At 38.2% G+C, this 24932-nt stretch overlaps 1 protein-coding gene across 1 annotated transcript in view; it reads right to left on the bottom strand.

Moving 5' to 3' along the window:
- Nucleotides 1-24932, bottom strand: part of spns2 (spinster homolog 2 (Drosophila)) — a 175355-nt gene that overhangs the window by 21691 nt on the left and 128732 nt on the right. Inside the window, exons 5-10 of the mRNA XM_022667647.2 lie at nt 21204-21270; nt 13596-13738; nt 12904-13056; nt 12390-12579; nt 6668-6733; nt 3774-3872 (exon numbers count right to left, since the gene is read on the bottom strand). Of these exons, the coding sequence (XP_022523368.2) occupies nt 3774-3872; nt 6668-6733; nt 12390-12579; nt 12904-13056; nt 13596-13738; nt 21204-21270 (718 nt within the window). The remainder of the gene's footprint in view (nt 1-3773; nt 3873-6667; nt 6734-12389; nt 12580-12903; nt 13057-13595; nt 13739-21203; nt 21271-24932) is intronic.

The raw sequence follows: 24932 nt of genomic DNA, 5'->3' as shown, positions 1-24932 counted from the left end.
AAAGCCAAGAAAACAACCAAACGGCCGGCTCTGACTTATCTGTGTTTTCTGCTTTGTTATTTTTGGCCTTCTGGTTGTTTGTTGTCACACTTAAAAAGCATGTTACCGCAGGGAAGCAGTGCATGCTTTGGGGTTTTGATAAGAGCCTTCGTGTTCTGGAGCTAATTGCTCAGTGAGCTGGCACTATCAGCAGACTGCCTCATCAGCAAGCACTTTCTCTAAATACATTATGAGCATCCTTCTGGGCTTGTTTTGGGACCAAGCAATACATAAAATATTACATAAAATATGTAAACATGCAGTTTTTCATGTTACAGTCTAATAATAAAAGAAAGGAAGGAGAAGCAACAGCAGAATGGGCTCTATTACAGTAAAAGTATTAGCTGACCTCGGGGCCTGTTTAATCATAAACACTGAGATTCCTAAAATTACTAGTCATTCCAATATGATGAGAGATTGTGCTGTACAAAGAGCTCATTGTGGATAGATGTGAACAGACATGCATTTTTCTTACTTGGAAAGCTGAAGTGTTTGTGCGTGAATGAGGGTAACTTATTATATACCATATACCAGTATACCATTTGTGTTCATAATTAGTAGATAACATATTTAATTTGAATTTTATTAAAAAAAAAAAGTTGTTCTGATTTCGAATGAAACTTTTTTCTAAAAAAAAAAAAAAAAAAAAATATATATATATATATATATATATATATATATATATATATATATATATATTTAGATCTTCTGGCATATTTTATCCCAAATTTTGAAAGTGACACTTTCAAGCAGTCTAAAGAAGAGCAGACTAGAACCTACCACTTAAATGTCAACATAATGAATTACTCAATTACTTTTCATTACATTATACTGTATAGCACAACAACAATATTAACTACACCCTTCTAAAAAGCTAAAAAGGTGTAGTTTCACATAACGCAGCAGACTGTAAAGCTCAAGTTCACTTTACAATATAATCATATAAACTAATAGGATTATTTTGTACAATTTTCCAAATTTGTTAAATAATTGCATTCATTCAAATTTATTGTTGAATAAATTAATAAATAAATTTAGACTTGATTGATCCTCAATGGTATTAGCTATATAAGGTCTAATAATGTCTATAAATGACTGAAATTATTGTGTGTAGGCATTGAACTACTAATGAACTACTATTAATCTACTAGGGCCTTTTTGTAGCCTTGGTTAGGCCTGTTTCTTGCTGATTGGTAAGGTGAAAGGGTGAGTTTTCAGTAAAGTTTCTCCAGCACTAAGGCTGGGTGCAGCAGCATTAGCATTAGCTGCTGCTAACCGCAGCGTTAACGGGACGCAAGTGTCGCTAAATAACGGTAGATTGAGGAACCTTGATTAACATTGTTAACATTGTGGTTAGCGGCTAATGCTCATGCTGCTGCACCCAGCCTTAGTGCTGGAGAAACTTTACTGAAAACTTACTCACAGAGAAAATATTGGAGATCTAAGCTTACTTAGATGCCTCATTTCGATGTAGGCATCCTTACTAATGTTCATTAATACGGCTTATAATCCGGTGCGCCTTATGTATGAAAATAGACCAGAAAATAGACGCTCACTTTGTAATCCTACGCACCTTCTCATCATATTGTGCATCTCAAATATCTTTCTTATATTTCGTATCTCTTTTTATGTGTTTTATATGCATTTTCATATTAACGGTTTATAAGTGTGTAAAGTATATAAATACATCTGTTACGCTGTAAAAGGGAAGGAACTTTAAAAGGCAGAGTGAGCAGAACAATAGAGCAGACCTCAGGACAAGCTCCCAGGTCAGTACCATGCAAGGCAGGGGTTATGAACCTGTCAGGAGCGGGTACTGGAGTTACTGTTTAGTTTGGAAAAGCTTCTGACATTCCTTTGCAGAATGCCAGGAACGCCGAACGGCAGTCGGTTAGAGGGGAAGTCTGGCCCATTGCTGCGGGTGATTTCCTGCACTGGTGGACGTACTGGTTCACCAGCTATGCCCGTTCCTATTATATTATGAGCAGAATCTGATTGGCTGGTCATACTCCAATGCTTAACGCGGAGATTTAACCAGTCCACCTTTTCCGTTGATAGTTGAGAGAAAGCACAATAACACGGGGGGTGTAAGAGGTGTGGAATGAGGGGCTATTGTCTGCCAGAGGTGTTCAAAGAGGCCGGGGGGAACGGTTCTGTGTATTTATGTCCTTGAGTGTGCCAGTAAGTGGCTTTCACAATAGCTGAATCTGCATGCCCTCTGGGTGGAGGTTTTACTGGAAAGAGAACTGGCACTCTAGGACAGGAGAGCACAACTCCTGCTTTTGTTAAAAAGCCTTTTTTATTTATAACACACCCTGAAGCCTTTGCTTTATTTCTCACAATAACTTCACTCTGCACAGTGCATGGTAAGCAAAAGTACATAGTGCTACATAGTGATATCTTAATTTACTGGCAAAAAGATGCAATGCACTGTATATGTATAAACCAGAACATTTAAATATTATTCTAACACTTTACAACAGAGATTCACTAATTAACTTTATGTACGACAGAATGTATCAACTAATTATTAATTGAGGCATTAATTTAAGACATTATGGATCCTACGTCAATATATAAACATTGCTATGCTATGCAATGCTACCCAATCTGTTTCAATATTTTTATAGCTGTTGTACATTAGCAACTCAAATTACAGTGTCAAACTAAAAAAGCTCATTACATCAAGAAGCTTTAACATCAATTTTAGACAAATAATAGAAAAAATAATTTATCATTTACTTCATAAAGACCATGTGAGAGCTTATTTACCCCAATCCACTAAAAAACAAACCTATTTGTTCAGGTTGCTAAGCAAAGATTTGTACCGATCAGTATTGATCTGCGAGTCTGTGTCAATACTGTATATATCGTCACTGTCCACTGTCTTCTTTTTACACTGACTTCCATTGAAAGCTAAGAAGGTTTTATCTCTCTTCTGTAAAGTGGCTGTTTTGGAGATACGTGTTTTCATTGGATATGTTTTCAATGATACAGCTATGGAAAAAATTAAGAGACCAACTTCAGTTTCTGAATCAGTTCTCTATAGGTATATGTTCGAGTTAAATGAACATTGTTGTTTTATTCTATTCTATTTTCCTGCATCTTGGCATGTTCTCCTCCACCAGTCTTACACACTGCTTTTGGATAACTTTATTCCACTCCTGGTGCAAAAAATCAAGCAGTTCAGCTTGGTTTGATAGCTTGTGATAATCCATCTCATCAAATCAATGAAAAACATCATCATTAAGTGGTCTCTTGTATACAGTCAAAAAAACCCAGCATTAGAATACAGTACACATGGTGGTTCCCTGAAACACTGACTGTAGAATTCACCACTGGAGGGTTTTTCTAAAGCATGGGGAGAGCCCATGCTTTGATGCTTGGAAGGTTTTTGTGTTTTCCCCTCCTCTAGTTTGCCTCATACAACCCACCACCTCATTATCACGCCATCTGTGAGCTGGCTGTCATGTGCTAGAGCAAGGAAATGCAGGGAAACAGCAGAAATGTGCAGCGTGAGGGGTCACCAGCACTGGGGCTGAGCACTGCTGCACTACTGCATTACTGCACTACTGCAGTGCCACACTGGACTGACTGAGTGAAGCCATTTAAACATGATCAATCATTCTCGTGGTGTTTCAGCGCACGGGGGGAGGTGGGGGATGCCCTGTTTGTGTGTGTGTGTGTGTGTGTATGTGTGTGTGTAATGGAAGGGGAGGGGGTGGTTTACTTACCAGGCCTATTAGATACGGACTCCCAGCATCCCCCAGTAAATGAGAAGTGAAACCCTGAAAGGCTACCGCAGTGGCTCTTCTGGTTGGTATGACAACGTACTGCAGAAAGAGAGAGAGAGTGATAGAGAGACATAAGGAAAAGAGAGAAAGAGATGGAGAGACACACAAAGGATGTAGAGGTTAGTATGCATAGGAATTTAATAGTGCTAATGATGCTCTTTTCATATCCATCTCATACTTGTTATAATATTAAATCACATGTATGTAAACTATATTTTAACATAATTTAATTTCAATTTTAGATTGTGTACAATTTATAAGGCTAATAATATTAGGCCTCTGAGACTACAGCTGCAAATTAGCCAAATAATTGACTTCATTTCAAAGCAATAATCAATACAAATTGACCTTACCAGGGATTCACCAACGATAAGGTGTCAATTATGCACGATAATTAATGCATATTTAAGATTCTCCTACTCGTCTCTCTTACAGTAAAAAGTCAAAGCCTGATGGATAAACCAATTCATATGGAGTTTTAAAGCCAAACAGTGTATTAAATTGCTTTGGTGGGTTTTTAATAAAGCTGTTTTATCAAATTATTCTTTTACAGTACCTATTCAAAAAGGACAATGCTCATCCACATACTGCTGCCATCAAAAGAGCTTGCCTTGAACCCAGATGTACTATGGCATGGCCATCCTTGGAAGCGACTGGGTTCCGATACATCAGCTCACAGACGCAGCCTTGTGCTGATCGACATCACCCTTTGGAGTGATGTGGGGAAAGAGCGCAATCTACCCACCCAGAGAGAGCAAGGCCAATTGTGCTCTCTCAGGGCTCCGGCAGCTGATGGCAAGCTACATGAACAGGATTCGAACCGGCGATCTCTTTGTGATCATAGTGGCAGCGCTCTCTTGGCTTTATCTTCCTTATGATCAGCACTGCAATCCAACCAATACTTCTGGATGTATTAACAATGAATTGTTTTGACAAATTACAGTATTTGGTCAAATAACAGTAGTTTTATGTTCTCAGATATTCATCAAAATCATGTATGGATTGCTTGCATACTACCATAACCAATAGTGGCAGATCTAAATTAAATTAAGCTATATAAAATAAAACAATTCTACAGCTCATTCCAGCGGCAGAAATACAAAATTGTCAGGAGTGCTTCATCATGCAGAGCTTGTTTCCCTCATTGCCGTCCACTTCCAGTGCTGTCAGTCTGAGTTAGAGTGTGTGCAGGTGTGCAGGAGCTGAGTGGAGCCTGACACTGCAATGCTAACGTCTCTCTTAAACACTGCACTCTATAACCCCTGAACACACAAACACACACACACACACACACACACACACACACACACACACACACACACACACACACACACACACACACACACACACACACTTTCTCCGCTGTGTGTGTGTGATCACTGGACAGGATAAGAGGTCAGCTGGTCCCTTAGTTTGCAGGAAGTCCTATTTCACTTAGATCAGTCAACTTTATGAACTCTCTTACCTCTGCCTATTTGTCTCTCTCTATCTCTCTTTCTCTCCCTTTTTCTTGTTTTTCTTTTTTAGTTTTCTTTATCTCTCACCTCCTTTTTGTCTCCCTCTGCCCTCCTCCACATGATTTCAAAATTCTTTATCTGTCTTTCTGTCTATTTCACACCCTGTCTGCCTTTATTTCTCCTCTGTTTCTCACTCTTTTCTCCTTCCCTCTCTCTTTTTTTCTCTTTCTTCACATCTCACAACCTCTTTACTTTCCTTCTCTACCTCTCCATATTTCTTTTCCCCGTACACTGTTTTCTCTATGTTTCTCTCTCTTGCTCATTTTTTTCCCTTCTTTCTGCACATTTCTCACCTTTACTATTGAATATTTTCCTTCTCTTTATCTTACACTTTTTCTGGTACTCTCCCTTTCTCGTTCCTCCTTCTTACTCTCTTTTTCACCTTATTCCCTATCTTTCACCTTTCATTTTGTCCTTTCCTCCTCCTCCCTCTCTTTTTCCTTTCTCTCTTATCTACACCTTCTTTTTCTTTTCCTCAATCTACCTCTTTTTCACACCTTATCCCTATCTCTTACTCTTTCCCCAATTCTCTCTCTCTCTCTCTTTTTCTCTTTTCCTCCCTATTTCCCTTGCTTCCATCACAGGAATAAAAACACTACAAATGTTCAGATACTTAATTTTCGATTTACAAAAGAACCTTCTGTCTTCAGAAGTATTTGTGATACTCCATTTACTGTAATAGGGACAATAGTATCCCTGTTTTTGTTGCCTTTGACCTTTGGAATGCTGCTAACTGCACTATGTAACTTTGATGAAGCGAGCACAACAGTTCTCCTCATGTTTCTGTACAATTCTGCAATATTGACCTACCACAGCAGTCTCTTTATGCTTCTTTTATATTATCAGCATAGCAGTTTAAAAAACTGCCTTTTTTATTCATCAAAATATTGCAATTAGTACTGTCTATCATAAAAACGGCATTTTTACAATATCGCCCAGCCCTAATTCAAACTGCCTTTTATTCAGTCTGCTCTTATATTCATCCCTCCATCCCTCACTCGCTCACAGCCTTCACACACACGAAAACACGGCCTCTCCTGAAACTGTTATTCCATGTTATTTTCCGCGAGTGGTGTTCACATTAAGCTCAATCAGAGGCGGCAATTACGGCCAGAGCTCCACCCAGCCTGCAGCAGCCCTACTCTCTTTCTCTCTCTCTCTCTCTCTCTCTCTCTCTCTCTCTCACTCTCTTTCACACACACCACCACTGCATATAAGAAACTGGCTTGAGAAGATGACCAGCCTCTCAAAAAGAGAGAGAGAGAGAGTTTGTTCTCTTTTAGCCTGAGGGATAAATACAGGCTTCCCGATACGTACCATTAAAATGTCCGCCGTTATGGCCCAGTTCAGGAAGAGCAGCGTTTCTCCTATGAAGATGCAGATCTGATGGGAAAGAGAGGGAAAGGGAGAGAGAGAGTATGTGAAGTTAATCATCGTTCCAGTAAAACACCATTAATTCTTTCAGTGTAGAATATATAGCGATGTCGTCAGCTCACTGTAGGTCAACGATGAAACTTCTCTCAAATCAAAGAAAAGAAAAAGCCACAGAACTGTTCTGGACCATAAAGGCATGCTATTACGCTGCAACCGCATCATTCTGGAGCGTGAGATTCGTTTTTTCGGGAGTGACCGAGGCTGTATTTTTCCTCCAGGCCATAAAACAGTGGCAGAAATCACCCAAAACGAAGCTCTGAATGATTGATGGTGAATAAACTTCTCCGTTCAACAGTAGATTCTTCAGTCTCTGGAGAAAATTAAACATGTTCTCACAGCGAGTAACAGCCGCTCAGCTGCGTCTGCTTCTCGGGACAGTCCGTCGTTGCTTAACGGTGAATTAAAATGCAAGTATTGAGTTTCCTAAGTGGCGTGACAGAGAGTGGCTCTGAGCTGCAGACACGGCTGGCAGCAGCTGGCAGGCCTGGTGAGTGGTTAGTGTGTTTGGGGTCAGATGGGCGAGCGTTCTGGAGGGAGGCGGTCGGCCTGTGTCTGACAGCAGCCTGTCTGTTCAGAGTCCAGGGCATAGCGTTGCTGTCACGCAGAAATTCTTACAGCTCAATTTTTGACATTTTTTTCCTTTTGACATAATGTGAATCTTGTTCTTTACACTGTGTCCAAATTTCATGATGAATCGACCAATAGAAATGCTCAAAATGACTTAGAATAAATTGCTTTAACATACAGTATACTTCTATTAAAGGTTTTAAAGTTTTGGAGACTCTGTTTTCGAGACATATCATAAAAAGTTTATATATAAATATTATGTTTTAAATCAAGTGACGATACCATCTTACAACACATAGATATAATACATGATGCTTTGTATTGTTATGTCCCTATAGTATATTTTGGGCAGTGGGGATGTGAGTGAGTGTGTAGGGGCTGATTATATTCATAATTTTCATTGTACACTCATATTAAGGCTAAAATACATATTAGTTTAGGTTAATTCGGTAAATTTCAGCCTATACTCCACTTCTGAGCCGCTATGACTTCATGTCCCATGACTTTTGCCATGTCCCATAGAGGTACATGAATCATGTACTGACCTGATGGATATGCCTGTTGGCGTGACATATAGGGAAGACATGCTTCCGAGAGTGCTGAATTTGGCACAACACCGGCAAACCCACAGAGCAGTGAGTAATGACGTCAGCGTGCTCGGGCACGGATTGTTTAAACGCAGTGTGAGTGCAGGCCAGCAGGGGAGTGGGGATGGGGCAGAATCGTGCTCCAGCATGATTCTACCAAACAGTGCTTAGTGTGTTACCTATAAACATATTAATACTGAATGTAATCATTGTTATATTGTTTAATTTAATATGTCATAGAGTGAACATTTGGATTATATCATTCATGAAGTGCTAAATCATGTCCTAAAGTATCTGAAGTAAAGTAAGGAGAACTGTTGTGAGATGGGAAACTGACATCACTGGGGCACACGCGTATGGAGGAGACTGTCTTTAAGTCGCTTGTCTTTCTGTACGCCTGAGAGGAATGTTAGTGAGTGTATGGAAGTGTGTGTGTGTGTGTGTTATAGTTAAGGATCAGACAGCGTGACTGACACAGTGAGAGTGTAATCCTGCTGGACTGTGGTTAAAGTCTGAAGTCTGATCAGCGGGGTCTGCAGACAAGATGGCAGCTGTCTCTGCTGGAGCTCTCTCTCTCTCTCTCTCTCTCTCTCTTTCTTTCTCTATCTCTCTCGCTCTTTCTCTCCGTCGCATTCTCAGACTCCACATCTGTCGCCATCACACTTCCTCTGCTACTTGAAGTTTTGCCTTCTCTGTCTCCCATTTATCATCCTCAATATGGATCCGATTACAGCTGCACAGTCAGATGGAAAATTCCAGAAGCTGCTATTAAGTACTATAAGATCTTCTTTAGTGAGGTATGAGGATCTTAGAGGATCTTATCAGCTGTGATATCATATTACATTATGCACTACGCATTATGGTTACAAATGTGATTACAGTGAGAACTGGGAAATAAATCTGGAATAAAAGTGAATTACTATAATTGAGTATATTAAAAAAAAACTAGAAAAAAACTGTCATATTATATATAGTACATTTAAGCTCTTGCTCAGGTATGGTACACTTCCCTGGGATAGCAGTATATATTGACACTCTAGGGCTAAGTGATATTGTAAAAAAAATATAATAATAATAATTAATATAGTAATAATAATAAAATCTCAATATTCTTTATACATAATATACAAGCTATTGTTTCCTTTACATTTAATATAACATTTTTTTGTTTATGTATTTATTTATTTATTTTTTACAAATATTAAGCAGCCCCCTTTAACATTTTACGCAGCTTTTATATTAAACACTGTGTAAACCTTACCTCCTTGTGTTTCGGTTTAGAAAAAGAGTAAAATATGGAACTTACAGCCACATAAATTAGTTTATTACAGTTTTCAGACAAAAACAAATGTCTATCTACTGAGATTACCATCTATAGCTTCTATATGTAAATGTTTAATCCCTTCATAAGATAAGATAAGATAAGATAATCCTTTATTAATCCCACAATGGGGAAATTTACAATGTCAAATTTACTTTATGGTAAATTTTTAACCCCTTTTTAAAATTGCATAAAATCAGTAATTCTATTCATTAAAATAATTTGATGAACCTACCAGACCTAGCAAAAGCTATGGGAAAAGCAAAAGCTATGGGACACAATACTAGGTCCTGTCCCATGACTTCTGGCATATTATTGTTTAAAGACAGGAAAAAAAAACTCCAGGAACTTTCAGTTGCCTACAAAACTGAATAACAGCACTTGAGAAACTGCTTCTCAAGTGCTGATCTCATTATTAAGTGTGGCTAAAAATATGTTTAATATCAAGCCCTTTAATCACAGGCATATTTTCGTATGGGAACTCTGCATTAGTAAAGCATTGACGGTGCTGTTCCGACTGTATTGTTTGTTTTCTCGCACGACTCAAGTTTTCCCCTTTGTCTGAGTGGTCAGTCCGAAAAAATAAATAATAAAAATTGCCATGCTCCATTGTTTTGCAGCTGCCTGGTAAAAACTGCACCCTTTTCCTGGTTAGTGTTCTCATTAAACAAGCAAACAACTGCCAGCATTTTCACACACCAGCACCCGTCAGCAGGAACCAGAGCATTTCAGACTGTTTGAAATAATATAGAATATTATACTTTTCTTTGTTGTACTGATGTATAGGGCGTACACAGAGGTCATAATAGGGCTGTGCTTCCTGTATTTTAACATATGGGCATTGTTTGGGTTAATGGGGCAGAAATGTGTGCTGAAATGTGGCCTGGGGTTCAGTAGCTCCACTTTATAAAGCTACCAGTATGTTTTTATAATGGAAATGCTATGGAGATGCTATGGAGTGTAGAGGGGTGAATACAAAATTGGGCCTTTCAGGTGTACTTCATTTTAGGATGTAAAGTTTCTATAATATTGTGTTACTAGGGATGCCCCATAATAAAATATGTGAAACACTGAAAATAAAACTCAATTTTTTAATACTGAATGTTTTTTTACGGGTTATTAATTAATTTTGACTTTTTTTTTTACCACTGAATGAATAAAATAGCCCAAATGTATTGCTGTCTTTTTAAAGAAAAAGCCATTACAAAACTACAATTTGTTAATAAAATATATATATATAAATTAAATGATTGAATCATTATTTATATAAATTATTCTCTTAGGCTTTTAAATTGATAGTGCTTTTTATTTTTGGATAAATAATAATAATAATAATAATAATAATAATAATAATAATAATAATAATAATAATAATAGTTGCAGGATATTCAGTGCATCCCTATGTGTAACACTTTTTATTGTAGGGTGCCATCCATAAGGCTACATATCACCTACATAAGCCTTTCATGACAGCTGATATAAACATTTATAAAGACTTATTTCAACTTAAGTTAAGAAAGCAAAAAAGTTAACTTAAGTCAAGATTTTAATCTGTTGTGATAGGAGATGCTTTAGCCATTTTTATGTAATTTCACCCCAGAAAGTGATATGACAATTTTTTAACTGTGTATGTTAAATTTGTCCAAATGTTTATGGATACCCATTTTAATTAATGCATTTAGCTAGCACCAATTGCTTACTCAGATGGGCAAATGTGAACAAAGAAAGCTTGTCTAGTCTCTATTGTAAAATACTGCCAATAGAATATGACTATACTGTGAAGGTACGCTTGCAGCTCATTTAACAAAACAAATATTATTTTACTCTTTATTCTTTTCATTGTTGAGTTAAAAGTCGAGTTTGTGCTCTGCAGCACGTACACACGTTGGGCGCACCTATAAAAATGGACTTGACGATGGACTGTTGTCTAAGTTCATTTCAGTCAGTGGTGCACCTGTGTTTTTCACCACCAAGATAGCAACACGCCAGAAATTTACCTGAACACACCTCACTTCCAGACCAACACACCCATCAGTGTAGATTTATTCCTAAACTCTGATGTTATTTTAATGGCACGGGCGCAAGGTGTTAAATTTGATTGTTGACAGGGTGTAAGATAGCAAAGAGCATCGCAGTGTGGCCAACAAAATGGCTTGTTAACAAATTGTTAAGTGTTTTTTTACTGTTTGTCCATATTAATAAACACATATAAATGGAATACAATAAAAACTCAAGAGCCATAATATCAGACTAAGCTCTTAACCTCACCTCTATCATACTGTTATTAGTAGTAAACATGTAATAATGAAAAAATTAAACCCTGAACCTTTAGTTTCAGGTCGTTACAGAGGCAAGAGAGGACAGCCAATCAATAATGGAAGGCTTTACCATGCTCAGCTCAGGATGACCTTATTTTGGGTATCCACTGAGTAAGGAGTTAGTGTAAAGTGCCTCAGCGCATCACTGCTCAATGTTTGATGAGAAGAAGCCACAGGGAGACACTGAGCACAGCTCAATGAGTTCTGTCCCAACTTCACTGACCGCTAATGTCACTGCTACTGCTACTGCTGGCTGCTAGCTGCTGGGCTGTGGTTGGCTTAAGTGGTATGTTTAAGGCGGAGTTCAGTGTTTGTGCTGGCTGTGAGAGACTCAGTTCAGCTTCAGTGGGCTTGGTGATGAGATAAAGTCATTAAATGAGATGGGTTAGAACAGGGAAAATAGCCTGACACGCCTGGTTTTGCATGGAAACTGTGAGGTATACACTGATCAGCCATAACATTAATACCACCTGACTAATATTGACTAGGTCCCCCTTGTGCCATCTCAACAGATCTGCCTATTTGAGGCGTAAACTCCACAAGACGGTAACCTGAAGGTACCCTGCTGATCTTTCAAATCATTTGGACCCAGGACCCCACCAGTAGCACACAGGCTGTTCTATCCCTGGACCACTTTTCGTAGGTTCAGTACTGTACTGACCCCTGCATACCAGAAAACACCACAAGAACCACCTGGCAGCTTGGAGATATTCTGAAATAGTTGTCTAGCTATCATAATTTTGATAGCTGCCTAATTTTTCCCACCCACTGCAAAAAAGACCATCCCCCCGTCTCATTAAAGAGGTACTTACATAAGCTCCTACGATGCTCTTCTTGGCCACGACGAAGATGAGGCAGATGAAGATGGCCGAGCCCAGCATGCTGACGGCACACACCAGTGGATCGGCTCGCTCCGTCTTTTGGCGGCAGAACCGCGTGGTGGCGGCGCCGATGACCACGCCCAGCAAACCCGTCACACAGGTCATAGCCCCAAAGATCAGGCTGGATAGATAAAGGAAATGCGAAAACAACAAATGACACCATTTACTCTTGTGTAATAATTTTTTATAACACGGCCTCCCTCTTTAGAGCTTCTGTTGTACTTATTGATCTTATAGTAATTTGTTACATTTGTGAAGTACACTATATAATAAAGTACTGTACATCATAGTATAAACAATAATAAGAGTCCAGATTACTCTAAGATTGTGTAGACATGTGTAGAATATTACTATAGTTTTATAAAAGAAAAGCTGGTATATCACATTACAGTAAACAGGAGTCTTTACTGAATGTTATGACTGATATCTGACTACTGAACGTTACCTGTCTCTGCTGCTGCAGGGCTGGACGGTACAGCTGACGGCGGTCTTCTGGACCACCTGAGCTCTGAACAGATACTGTGGGATCCAGATGCCGAAAGCCCCTGTCGCAAACGACACAGCTGCTGAGGCCAGGGATGAAAACACGTAACTCCGGCTAGAGACGAAGAGACGAACACAAAATGCATCAACCTTAGGCAAGCTGTCAATGCTAAAGCTTTATGTCGTGTAACATGGTGAATGTATTTTAGTGCCAGGAGCAGCAAAAGGTCACCCAAAAGCAATGTAAAAGACTGGTGGAGAGCATGACAAGACACATTAAAGCTGTGATTAAAAATAGTTTTCAAATGTTGATTTCTAAACTCTTTCTGAGTATTACACGTATTAGTATTGTTTTTTTCTTTACATTATTTATACATACATTTATACATCTTTGCATTATTATACATAGTAAAATCAGAGAAACTTATCATTTTAAATTGGTTTCTTATTTTTTTTGTAGATACAGTATATATTCCTGTTTTAGAGACTATTGTAAAGGTATTCCCCGATTCTCCACCTCAATTTTCACTCATACACCTTTCTGCTTAAAGCTTTAGAAAAAAGTGAGACCTCAGGTCTGCTTCTCCTCTCCTCCCACCTCTAAAGCTCTTCTGTTATTTTTTTCCTCGAGAACAGAATGTGCTTTTCACTCACTTCTTGCCGAGGGCCTTCATGTCGCAGACCCAGGAGGTGCGGGATTTCATGCGGCTGCTCGGCTGGTCAGAGCTGCCTCTCTTGGGTTCAGGGACAAAGAGCAGGATGAGCATTCCAGCAATCATTCCCAGCAGAGGAGACACCTAGAGACAGGACAGAGTGGACTTTAAGTTACAGAACATGATGATTGGAATGAGGGTTGGGAATCTTAGCCATACAAGGATACAATATGATGATTTCATTATGGTCAAAAAGTGTTATGAATATAAATGAAAGAATAGGTCCTAATAAGTACATTTTATGCAATCTGTTTGAATCCTACTGAATCAAATGTCCAGAAAACATTATAGGCTTTCTAATAAGGCATTAAATGTGGAGGTGTGGCCAACAGGGCACAAGGACTTCTTTTCAAAAGGCCTGTCATTGCAGATTTCACATTTCATTCCAATAAGACAGTAAAACTGATTCATGTTTTTCAGATAGTTTGTTTCTGTTGCTAATAAGCAATTTTCTTAACAAAATTAAATCTTAAACCTTAAAAAAAACCCTTAAAAAAAGGTTTTTAACCCCAACTTTGTAAGGTTTCAGAAATCTACAGTAATTTTATCCAGTGTCCCCTATGAGCATAGCAAGGATTACATCAGTACATTTCATTACATAGAGAGTGTAAAAAATATGTTTAATGGAATGATGTGCAGCAAAAGTTAGGTAAAAATCATTTGAATATCACAATAGCAGAATCCGCCACTGATGATGCGCCAAAATATGACAAATACTGTGTTTCCTAAAAATGTCTTTAAATATTGTGATATAATATTTTACCATATTTCCCGACTCTATCAGTGTGTGATTATTTAAACAAAAGCGTGGTCGCTTTTATACTGTTCACATCGATATAGGAATTGTATCGTATTGAACGGAACTAAGAAATAGATTTTGAAATAGATTTTGGCCATACCGTCCATAGCTTAAACTACACTCTAAAAAACAGAGGTACGATATGAGTTCTTTTTTGTACTCAAGGGTACACTCTTCATTATTGTACCCTCAATGGTACAATACTGGCCCTCTGAAGTACAAAGTAATTCCTAACATTAATAAGTACAAAATTGTACCATTTATTCGGCCCAAAGGTACATTCAGTATCACTGTTCTAATAAACAATATGTATTTTAATTGCACAGTTTTTATTTAAAAGCCAGACAATTTTGGATCATCAAGTTTTTGAGCCATATTCAGTTGATGATAATGTTTATAATCTTTATAATCTTTACTGGCACAAAAACCATGGGTACAAAAAAGGACTTTCACTGAAAGGTACTTTTTTGTACCTCAATATAAGGTACAGCCCCAGAGACAAGCTTTGTACTCTTTTAAGTACAAATCTGTACTTCTATTTCTTAGAGTGTAGGGTAGTTATACTGCTCCATCCATATACACAAGACTTTTAAGAAAATGCAAAAATATGGGAAAAAGTAATGCATTGTACGAACAGAAGGTTTCCTTGATATTCATATCAATATCCATATGTAGAGTAACATTTAATGCAGCTTGTAAATATTATACTGTAAAATAGCTGCTCAGTTGATGAGCTAGACCCAACTCTCTCCCTCTCTCTCTCTCTCTCTATCTGTGAGAGAGCGCAGCTGCAATCCACCAGGCCATGAGCCACTGTATTATTTTCTATATCATCGTCAATGATATGAGTGTGTGTGTGCATTAGTGTGTAAGTGTGGTCTGTGTTTATGGGTGTGTTTGTTTGTGTTTCCACAGGGGAGCAGTGGACCTCGGTCCATCCTTTGTGAAAGCAAAACCAATTTGGTCTGTCGGATGGAATCCTGCAGCAGATATTTTATGCCACTTTAATACTCAGCTCAGGTGTGTGTGATTGTGTTTGTGTGTGTGTGATTGTGTGTGTGTTATGAATCTGCATAGTGGGTAAGAGAGAAGAGTGCGAGTCTCTTCCACTTGACTGCTGCTGTTTGATGCATTAAGCTGTGTGTTCCCTTTGCTTTGCTTTGCCTGTGTGTGTGTGTGTGTTAGTGTTTGTGTGTGTGTGTGAACTGCAGTACTTTGATGAGGAGCTAGCTGCAGTCAGTGCTGTAATTCAGGCTTTGGTTTATTAGTCCTTTAGTCCAGGCATTGTTGTCCGCTCCTCCCCCTCTCTTTAGCTTCACTGTTTGGTGTCTGGTGCTTCATTACTTTTACATTGAAGCTACACAGCAACCATGGTAGTTAACAAGTAATGGAAGCCTGTGGCCTTCAGGTTAGCACTGTGCTAACTAAATGATCACCTAAATTATTACTGACATGCTGATAGAACTTAGCTTATATTTGTAATGGTTCTCTTTTTCTTGGTCCTTTCTATTCCTGTATTGTGTGGTGTTCGGGTCTGTGGGACCCGTTTTCATTTTTCATCAAATGCTACTAAAAAAATGTTTTTTCTAACTCAAACTCATTGGCATTGGCTTATTTTTTGTAAAAAACACACTGTACACCCCCCCCACACACACACACACACATTTATATTACATACAGTATGTTTGGCCATGGGCTAATAAACATTGATTCATTTGTAAATTTGAAACTAAACAAATTTTCTACTCATATCTTGAGTTTAATTCATTTTCTTTTACATTTTATTAAAAAACTAATAAAAAAAATGTGTAGCACTTTTTGAAAGAAATGTAACATAAGAAAGGTAAAGGGCAAATATAAACCATGTAAGTTGTTTATATTGCTTGCAATTTAGGTGAAGCAAGCATGTGTAAAGCATTTTAATGTAAAATTGCTTAATTTTGCTGAATTAAATACAAGTAACAAAGTAAACGAGTAACAAAAATATGAACAAAAGGGTTAAGCACCAACCTGTCATTAGTGTGTCTAATTTATAACCCCGCCCCCTCATCATTTTCCTTAGGTGTTCATTTTTTGTTCTTATATACTCGTGTATCTCAAAAAAATCGAATATCGTTGAAAAAAAGTTACTTTATTTCAGTAATACAGTTCAAAATGTATATATTATAGATGTATTACACAGAAGACCAATTGGTACTTTTGATAGAGTGGGCAGTGTGCCACATCCTGCTGGAAAATGAAATCAGCATCTCCATAAAAGTTGCCAGAAGAGGGATAAAACACAGTGGATCAACACCAGCAGATGACAGACATGTCTCTCCAAACCATCACTGATTGTGGAAACTTCACACTAGACCTCAAGCAGTTTGGACTGTGTGTCTCTCCACACTTTTTGGGATTTCATTGGCTGTGAGCCATAATCTTTAACAATAAAAGAAAGAAAATGCTTAAAATAGATCACTTTGTGTGTAATATATCTATGAAATATATGAGTTTTACATTTTGAACTGAATTTTCTGGAATTAAAAATTTTCTAAAGCGCCTACAAGTGGGTTGCACAGTTAAAAAGGTTAAGAATCTCTGGAATAGTGCATTGAAAACCTTATTATTAGAAGGGGTGTCCACAAACTTTTGTAAAATGCTAAATATTATAGTTAAAAAAAGCGAACATCTGCAGTAAAAAATGAATGCAAAACAAAAGGAACGTACAGCTCCTCATTCAGTTTTTCTTTCTGTGACAGCAGAAGATTAATGTCAAGCAATATGGCCGTCCTCCTTCCTCCACAGCTCCTCCTTGACCCTCCACAGGTAATGCTATCTGCCCTCCAAAAACAATTTGTCCTACATTCGATCTCTCCTCCTTTTTCGCTCCAAAGGAAGGCCACCCCGTCCTCATAAGAAACCCACAACAAGCGGAAAGCGGCACGCTGTGTTTTTGCCCCTCAGAAGCAGGATGCGGCTGGTAGGGAGTCTTCTCATCTGACTGTTATTTTTTGACTCGTTTAAAACGGTGTTGATGATTAACAGCCCCCAGAATCCCTCGCACCCTTGCGGACCCCCACACTCCCCCTCTTTTCTCCTCTGGCAGCGTCTTTGGCAGAAGTTCGCACTTGAACAATGCGGCCGCGCACTTCTGTTTGGACAAGCAGTGGAAAAATGGCGCTTCTGCTTCCGAAGCCCATATAACTGTCATGTGGAGAGAGCTGGTCTCGCTGGGTGGAGGAACCCTAACAGTCTGGACGTTGCTGACACAGGCATTTTTTTAAAGAATCGTTACGTGAAAAATGCACGTTTACAAAAACAACGTTTTTGCTCCTATCAACTGCCCTTTTTTGATTTGCACTGGAGATAAGGGGAAACAAGGCTAATATGGAACAGAAACATGAGGTCAAGCTGGGAAAACTGTCTCTAAACTACACACATTCGCCAAAAAGTGTCAATTTATTAAGTAATCAGTGTCAAAAAGATGTTGGGTAAACTGGTTGACCAGCTTCCCAGCTAAAAGAGAATGTTTTAAGGATGTTTTGCAACATTTCAAAAGGTTCCAAAGAAGTTAATCTGTAACATTACAGAAATAATGTTCCAGGAACATTTTAAAAGAGTGTCACATAATAATGGTTTGTATCACAATGTCATTTTTAACATTAACATTGTGGAAATGTTAAAAGTAACATTCCCAAAAGTAAAAATGAAAACATGAAAACACTGACGCAAATTATGTTGTAGCAACATTTCCAGAATGTAAAAAAAAAAAAAATTCTAAGAACATCCAGAAAACTTGGCAGATTGAACGTTTGAAAAACGTTAGCTCTTGTTCTGGCACAGGGTGTGTTTTTGCTTGAATTTGATGGTTTAGCTGGTGCTGAACAAACAGGAATTACCAAGTTTGACCAAGCTAGTCGACCAGCATGATGACCAGCATCAGCTACCCACCTAACAATTTTTGGTTAGAGGAATATTTTATGAATGTTACAATTAATGTTCTTAAAACTCTCAATATGATCACAATCACTTGTGTCAAGTTTAAATTTTTAACCATTATTATACCACAGTTAGTTCTGACCCTGCAGTATGATTGGCTGAGAGGTGTTTTATGAGTGCCATTATCAGCCGGTAACGCACTGTAACCGAAGCTCACCATGTATTACTCCGCCACATACAGTACAGGTAACCTAGCAACAATGCAGCGCTTACCAGACAAACAGCGCAGCTACAAACAGAGCAGCAATGGAACTATTTTAACTCGTGGAGTTTTTATAACCAAACGGATCATATTTTCTCGCCCTGTTTAACTCAAAATCTTTCAATAACATTGATAATGGAACTGTGGATAGTAGAATCATGGTATAGTTGAAATAATACACTTGAGGTTCGTGCTATAATATGTAATATTGGCACTGCTGTGCAGATCTAGGACTGCAGCACAGCAATGCTAATATTACATATTATAGCACAATCCTCGAGTGTAGAAAGTTTCTAGAGTATCAATAATAATTTCTATCTTAACATCTCAAATCATAAAGTGTGAATAATCTAAAAAGCTGGAAATTGGTGGAATTGTTTAAAATAAAGGCATAGTTAATTTCTACAGATAAAAGTATTTACTGCATAATGCTAAGTGATGCTAAAATTAATGCTAACTGTTGTTGCTTATTAGCTACATTAGCAAACAAAAAATAAAGTGACTGAAATTTGAGGTAAAGCAAAATCTGTGTACATTAGTTTCTTCACCAAAGTGCTTGTTTATGAGCTGGCCACACACTGTGGTTACTCTGTAGCCATCATAGACTCTTTCACTGCTCCTTCAGAAGCCACAACAGGCTCTGGTAATAAAGGACACCTGTTAACTTCAGCACTGACTTGTTAAAGTTTATGGAACGAGTCTGGCCTTTGTGTGGTGGAACAGGCTAATGGAATAGTGAAGGCTGAAGGATCTTTAGCACGTCCATGGGGGGCTCTTCTTCCTTTTACAGCTTTTCTTTCTTTTCCCTTTCACTGCCTGTCCTGTCTGACTGAGACACACTCAATGACAAAAGTGTGACGGAATTCACTTCATACTGTATGTCCAAATGTTTGTGGACATCCCTGTAGTGAGAAGCTTCAAGGTTCACTCATGCACTCATGGCCATGTAATGAACTCTTAGCTGCTAGTGCTACATAGAAGGTGGCTGTTCAGAGGGATGTTTTTTAAAAGGGGGCTGTGATGTATCAACACGAGTGAGAAATATCCTGAAACAAATGAGTCTTTGTGCTTCTCCTGCCTGACTGAGAAGAACACTGAAAGCCTATCTCTGGGTGGGAGCTAGCGCTAAGACCTCAGGATAGCGCTAGCGGGGCGATTTGATACGTCCGGTGTGAGTAGGACCCCGGGGACGCGGCGGTAATGCTAAATTAAAGTGCTGTGTTTTGCTCTGCTGACAGCGCGGCCTATATAGGATCGCGGAGTATGAATGCTCTGTTGCTTTTCCAAGGAGGTATTATGGGATTCACCTGTCTGCACTGGGTTTGATGGTGGCGGGGGTTGCAGAACAGGATGTTAGTAATGGTGGACTTAAAGGGGGGGGCAACCAGTCCCATCGGTTTTCCCCATAGTTTAAAAAAATCTCTAGTGCAGTTTAGTCAGGCAAACAAAGAGGGAAACTCCCCTATTGGCTGGCCTCTTGTGAGGGAATACATTATGATGATGTGTCCTCTGAATTAAGAGCATTTGATAATGTTCAAACATTTGCTGTAACTTGCTCTTACAGTCTTCAACACTGTGGCCAGTTCACAATTTAATTTTAGTTTATAAATAAACTTAAGAGAAGGCAGCCTAAGGGAAGCGACTACACACTGACGGTGATTGTCAGTGAGAAAAGGACACCCCCACAAAGAAAATAGATGGTGATTGTAACCAGTGGAATATTTTGAGCAGTCAATGTTTTCATTGCCAAAACATAAGGCACACACTAATAATCTTTCCTCAGCTTCTACAATATGGCCCCCAGTTCGGTCAAGAATGGAACACTGAATGCTGCTACTGAGCATGCTCACACTTCAGTCTTTATAACTACTTACAGTAATTGTTTTAAGTCATATGCACTCAGAACAATAACTAAAGTCATTGTTTCTCTTTGTAAAAAAAAAAAGTTTTTTTTATGAGTAAAGTCAAGACAACTAATATACAGCTCTGAAAAAAATCACTTTCTCTGATTTTGCCATCTATAGGTTTATGTTTGAGTTAAATTGACACTGTTGTTTTATTTTATGAACTACAGACATTTCTCCCAAATTTCAAATAATTGGAATAATCTGAATGATCTGAAATCCAACTTTCAGACCTCAAATAATGCAAAGAAAACAAGTTCATATTCATAAAGTTTTAAGAGTTCAGAAATCAATATTTGGTGGAATAACCCTGTTTTTTTTATCACAGTTTTCATGTATCTTGGCATCAAATTGGCTCCTCCACCAGTCTTACACACTGCTTTTGTATAACTTTCAAACTAAACTAAAATTCAAGCAGTTCAGCTTGGTTTTGATGGCTTGTGATTATTCGTCTTCTTCTTGATTATATTCCAGAGATTTTTAATTTGGTATAATCAAAGAAACTCAAATTTTTAAGTGGTCCAGAGCTGTATATTTTATAGTGTTGCTGTGTATTTGAGTTATGTATCCCATTTCCATCACCAAAATCTTCCATTTTGTCCTACTTTAAACTCCCGCACACATCTCCACACCTCTATATGTACATATAAACACACTTCTTACCCTCAGAGCCCAGTGCCAGTCCCCTGCAGCATCCTTCGCGCTGGATCCCAGGATGTAGCCGAGACCACTGCAGCGGAGAGAGAGAGAGAGGAAGAGAGAGGAAAACATGTTTATGTAAACATGAGGGAGTAAACAAACATTTCGGGTTTGTATCAAAGGCTAAAATAGACTTTAGCGAGATTAGCCTAGCGGTTATCCCTAAATGGCTTATGCAGCGCATTCCCATTTTAAAACCACCCCCCCCCCCCAGCCCAACCTCACTCTATGTTCCTCTAGCTCCCTCATCCCTGACTCCACTGCTCTTTATTCCTCACTCGTTGCCCCTCAGAAGAGCAGAGTCACGCTAGGTGAAAAATTCATGCTGTGGGAGAACAGGCTGTTCTCAGATCAGACACTGTGCATACTAATGGCCCGCTCTGCCCATCACCTCTGGTAATGGCAGAGTCTCAGGCATTTATCAGTGGTCATTAGAGACAGACGGAGAGCGAGACTCTGACCTTTCCCTGGTTTCGGTCATTTTCGGCTGTGTAAATGATTAATAGCTCAGCTGGGTGGGAGACCTGCCCGTATCTAGCTGAGTGGAATGTTCAGCATTTTTTTATTTTTCTGAAAGGGGCTTTTTCGCTCATTGAACAATCTTTTACCATTAGATTTTTCTAGTATAATGATACTTAAACCTCAAACTGATTCTAAAGGACCTCTATGTCAGGGGTGTCCAAACTACGGCCCGTGGGCCATTTGCGGCCCGTTTCCTTTTTTGGAGCGGCCCGCGAGGTATTTTAGAAATAGAATGAAAGTTAGCCCGCTGTTAAGCAGGTTTTTATAATGTGAGATTCAAAGTTTGAACGCTAGGTGTCAGAAAAGGACCAAAGAGTCTAAAAGCGGAGAGAGTGCGCATTTCTAGCGCAGAAAAACGGGGCAAAGAGTCTAAAAGCGGAGAGGGTGCGCATTTCTAGCGCAGAAAAACGGGGCAAAGAGTCTAAAAGCGGAGAGAGTGCGTATTTCTAGCGCAGAAAAACTGGGCAAAGAGTCTAAAAGCGGAGAGGGTGCGCATTTCTAGCGCAGAAAAACGGGGCAAAGAGTCTAAAAGTTGTCGTAATTAAGGAGTTTAATATTAAGAGACATCATGAAATTAAACATCAATTTGAAAAATCTTAGTTTACACAACACTGTCAAAGATAAAGATAGTAAGCCAAGTAAAATGTTGTGTAAATGAAATAATCAGGTAAAAAGTATTATTTAAAGTGGTATATTTCATTATTTGTTTTATTACAGAGTCTGTGGCCCGTGACTTCAAATATATTTCTCCTTCTGGCCCCCAACAAAAAAAGTTTGGACACCCCTGCTCTATGTGATTCTCTCGTCTCTTCCTCAACCTACAATAACTTACAACACATAGGGATAAGGCAAATATGCATACACTCGATGAAATCTTTATAACATACAAAAAGCATCATCATATTTGAGTTTCCAGAAGTTTCCATTGGAAGATGAATAAAACTAAATACAGAGTAAATCTGGAAGAAAACCTGTTGGAGGCTAGAAAAGACTTAAAGCTAGGAAGGAGATTCACCTTCCAGCAAGACAATGACCCTAAACATACAGCTTTACAGAGCTACTGTGGAATGGTTTAGATCAAAGAATATTCATGGGTTACAATGTTACAGAAGTCCTGACCTAAATCCCATTGAGCTTCTGTGGCAAAACATGAAAATTGCTATTTACAGAAGCTCTCCGTCCAACTAGGGATGGGCGATATGGCTCTTAAATAATATCACGATATTTCAGGGTATTTTTGCGATACCGATATACTTTGCGATATAGGAAAACTAAAATAATTCATTAATTTTAGGAATATAGTATAATAGTATAACAGAATAATCATAATGTGGCAAAATAAATAATATAACATAAAATAATATAATGCAGCAAAATATATTGCAGAATATTTAGTGCATGCATATAAACTGCAAACTAAAACAATTATACAATAAATACACTTAAAGCTTCACATTGAATAATAGACTACTTTTAAGACAGAACAGCCCTATTATCACGATATGGATTTTTAGTATCATGATATTTCTGTGTCACGATATATTGTATACGATATAATATTGCCCACCCCTACATGCAACCAGGCTGAGCTATTTCACAAAGAAAAAAATCTCAGTCTCTATGTTTATAAAGCTGGTAGAGATATACCCCAAAATACTTGCACCTGTAACTAATAATAATAATAAATAATAATACATTTTATTTGTAATGCACTTATTTGTAATTACATCAAAATGTGGCTCTATAATTTATTGATATTGGGATGCTGAATACTTTTCCACGTCACACTTTTTAAAATTTTTATTTGATTAAAATTTTGAAAACCATGTATCATTTTCATTACACTTCACAATTATGTGCTACTTTGTGTTGGTTTATTACTTAAAATCCCAACAAAATACAGTTTCTGGTTGTAAGGTGACAAAATGTGATATATTTCAAGGTGTATACAATACTTTTTTATGCGATGCCATGTGAAAAAAAAAACTACTTTTAGTTCCGTTAAGAACCACAGGTCCCTCTCAGGACCATATTTCTAGATTTTTTTATTTATTTATTTTGTAGAAAATGAAATGAAATAACAAATAATCTGTGGATGAGTCCCAATTGTGAACTAATAGGCAGAAATAATAATATGAGTATGTAGAATGTCTATAGAGAGAAGTGTTAAAGTTAGGTGTACTCATTATGTTATGCAAAAATGGCAAATAAAAAATGCTAAATTAGGAAAGGTGCATCAGAGACCTAGCCAAACCTGGGTATCGAAATTATAACCCTATTATCAATAACATGCTCTTCAATTCGCTAAGCCACCACTGCCCCAGAGCAGTCAGAATAACCCCAAATAACACTACGTGCAATCTGTGCTGTATAAGCATAAACACACCCTGCTTTAAACTATTATACTATTATATAACAACACCAGCTGCTGAAACTGTACTTAAATACTGCTAAAGCCCCATCTGACTCAGTTTGCTGGCATGTTTGGAGCTCATACAAGTATTATAATGTCAGGCAGTGCACAGCAGTGTTAATTGCAATTTTGAGCATTGCTGTGAGGATTTGATTGCATTCATCAACAGCAGCAATGTTCAAAAAGTCCTATTCTATTAGCAGTACAGGGTGTAGACAGGCTGTATGTATACATCTGCACAGCTGTGTTCTCTGAATGCATTCCTTAGAAGGTGTGTCCACAAACATTTAGACATTTATAGTTAATATTTCATTCTGTTATATTTAAAGGAGAAGTAAAGTAAAGCATAGTACATTTCTGATGTCTGATTATTACACAGAAAAGCATGTTAAAGCTTCCTTATATGGATGTGTTGCCGACTACGTGAGACGCGCTGCAGGTGGACCTGTGTCTGGTGCAATCTGAAGAATCTGAGTCACAGCTGCTCAGAAGCAGACCAAACTCTCTCAGCTTTGTGTCCTGTTTACTCTGTGATAATGCTCATAATTACTCTGTTTGCTTGACTATGAAGGAAACCAGCGCGCACACACACACACACACACATACACACACACACACACACACAGAGACTTGCTTTGATTGCGGTGACTCCTCTCTGTTTGCAGTCTGTCTTAAAGATTATTGAACTGTGTGGCACTGTTGCAAAAATGTCAGCAAACTACTGATCTACTGACCACAATTTAGGCCTAAAAGTGTAG

The sequence above is a fragment of the Astyanax mexicanus genome, chromosome 1 (assembly GCF_023375975.1).
Source record: "Astyanax mexicanus isolate ESR-SI-001 chromosome 1, AstMex3_surface, whole genome shotgun sequence".
NCBI classification, from domain to species: domain Eukaryota; kingdom Metazoa; phylum Chordata; class Actinopteri; order Characiformes; family Acestrorhamphidae; genus Astyanax; species Astyanax mexicanus.
Note: the sequence above shows the minus strand (reverse complement) of the source record. Positions and strands in the feature narration are given on the sequence as shown.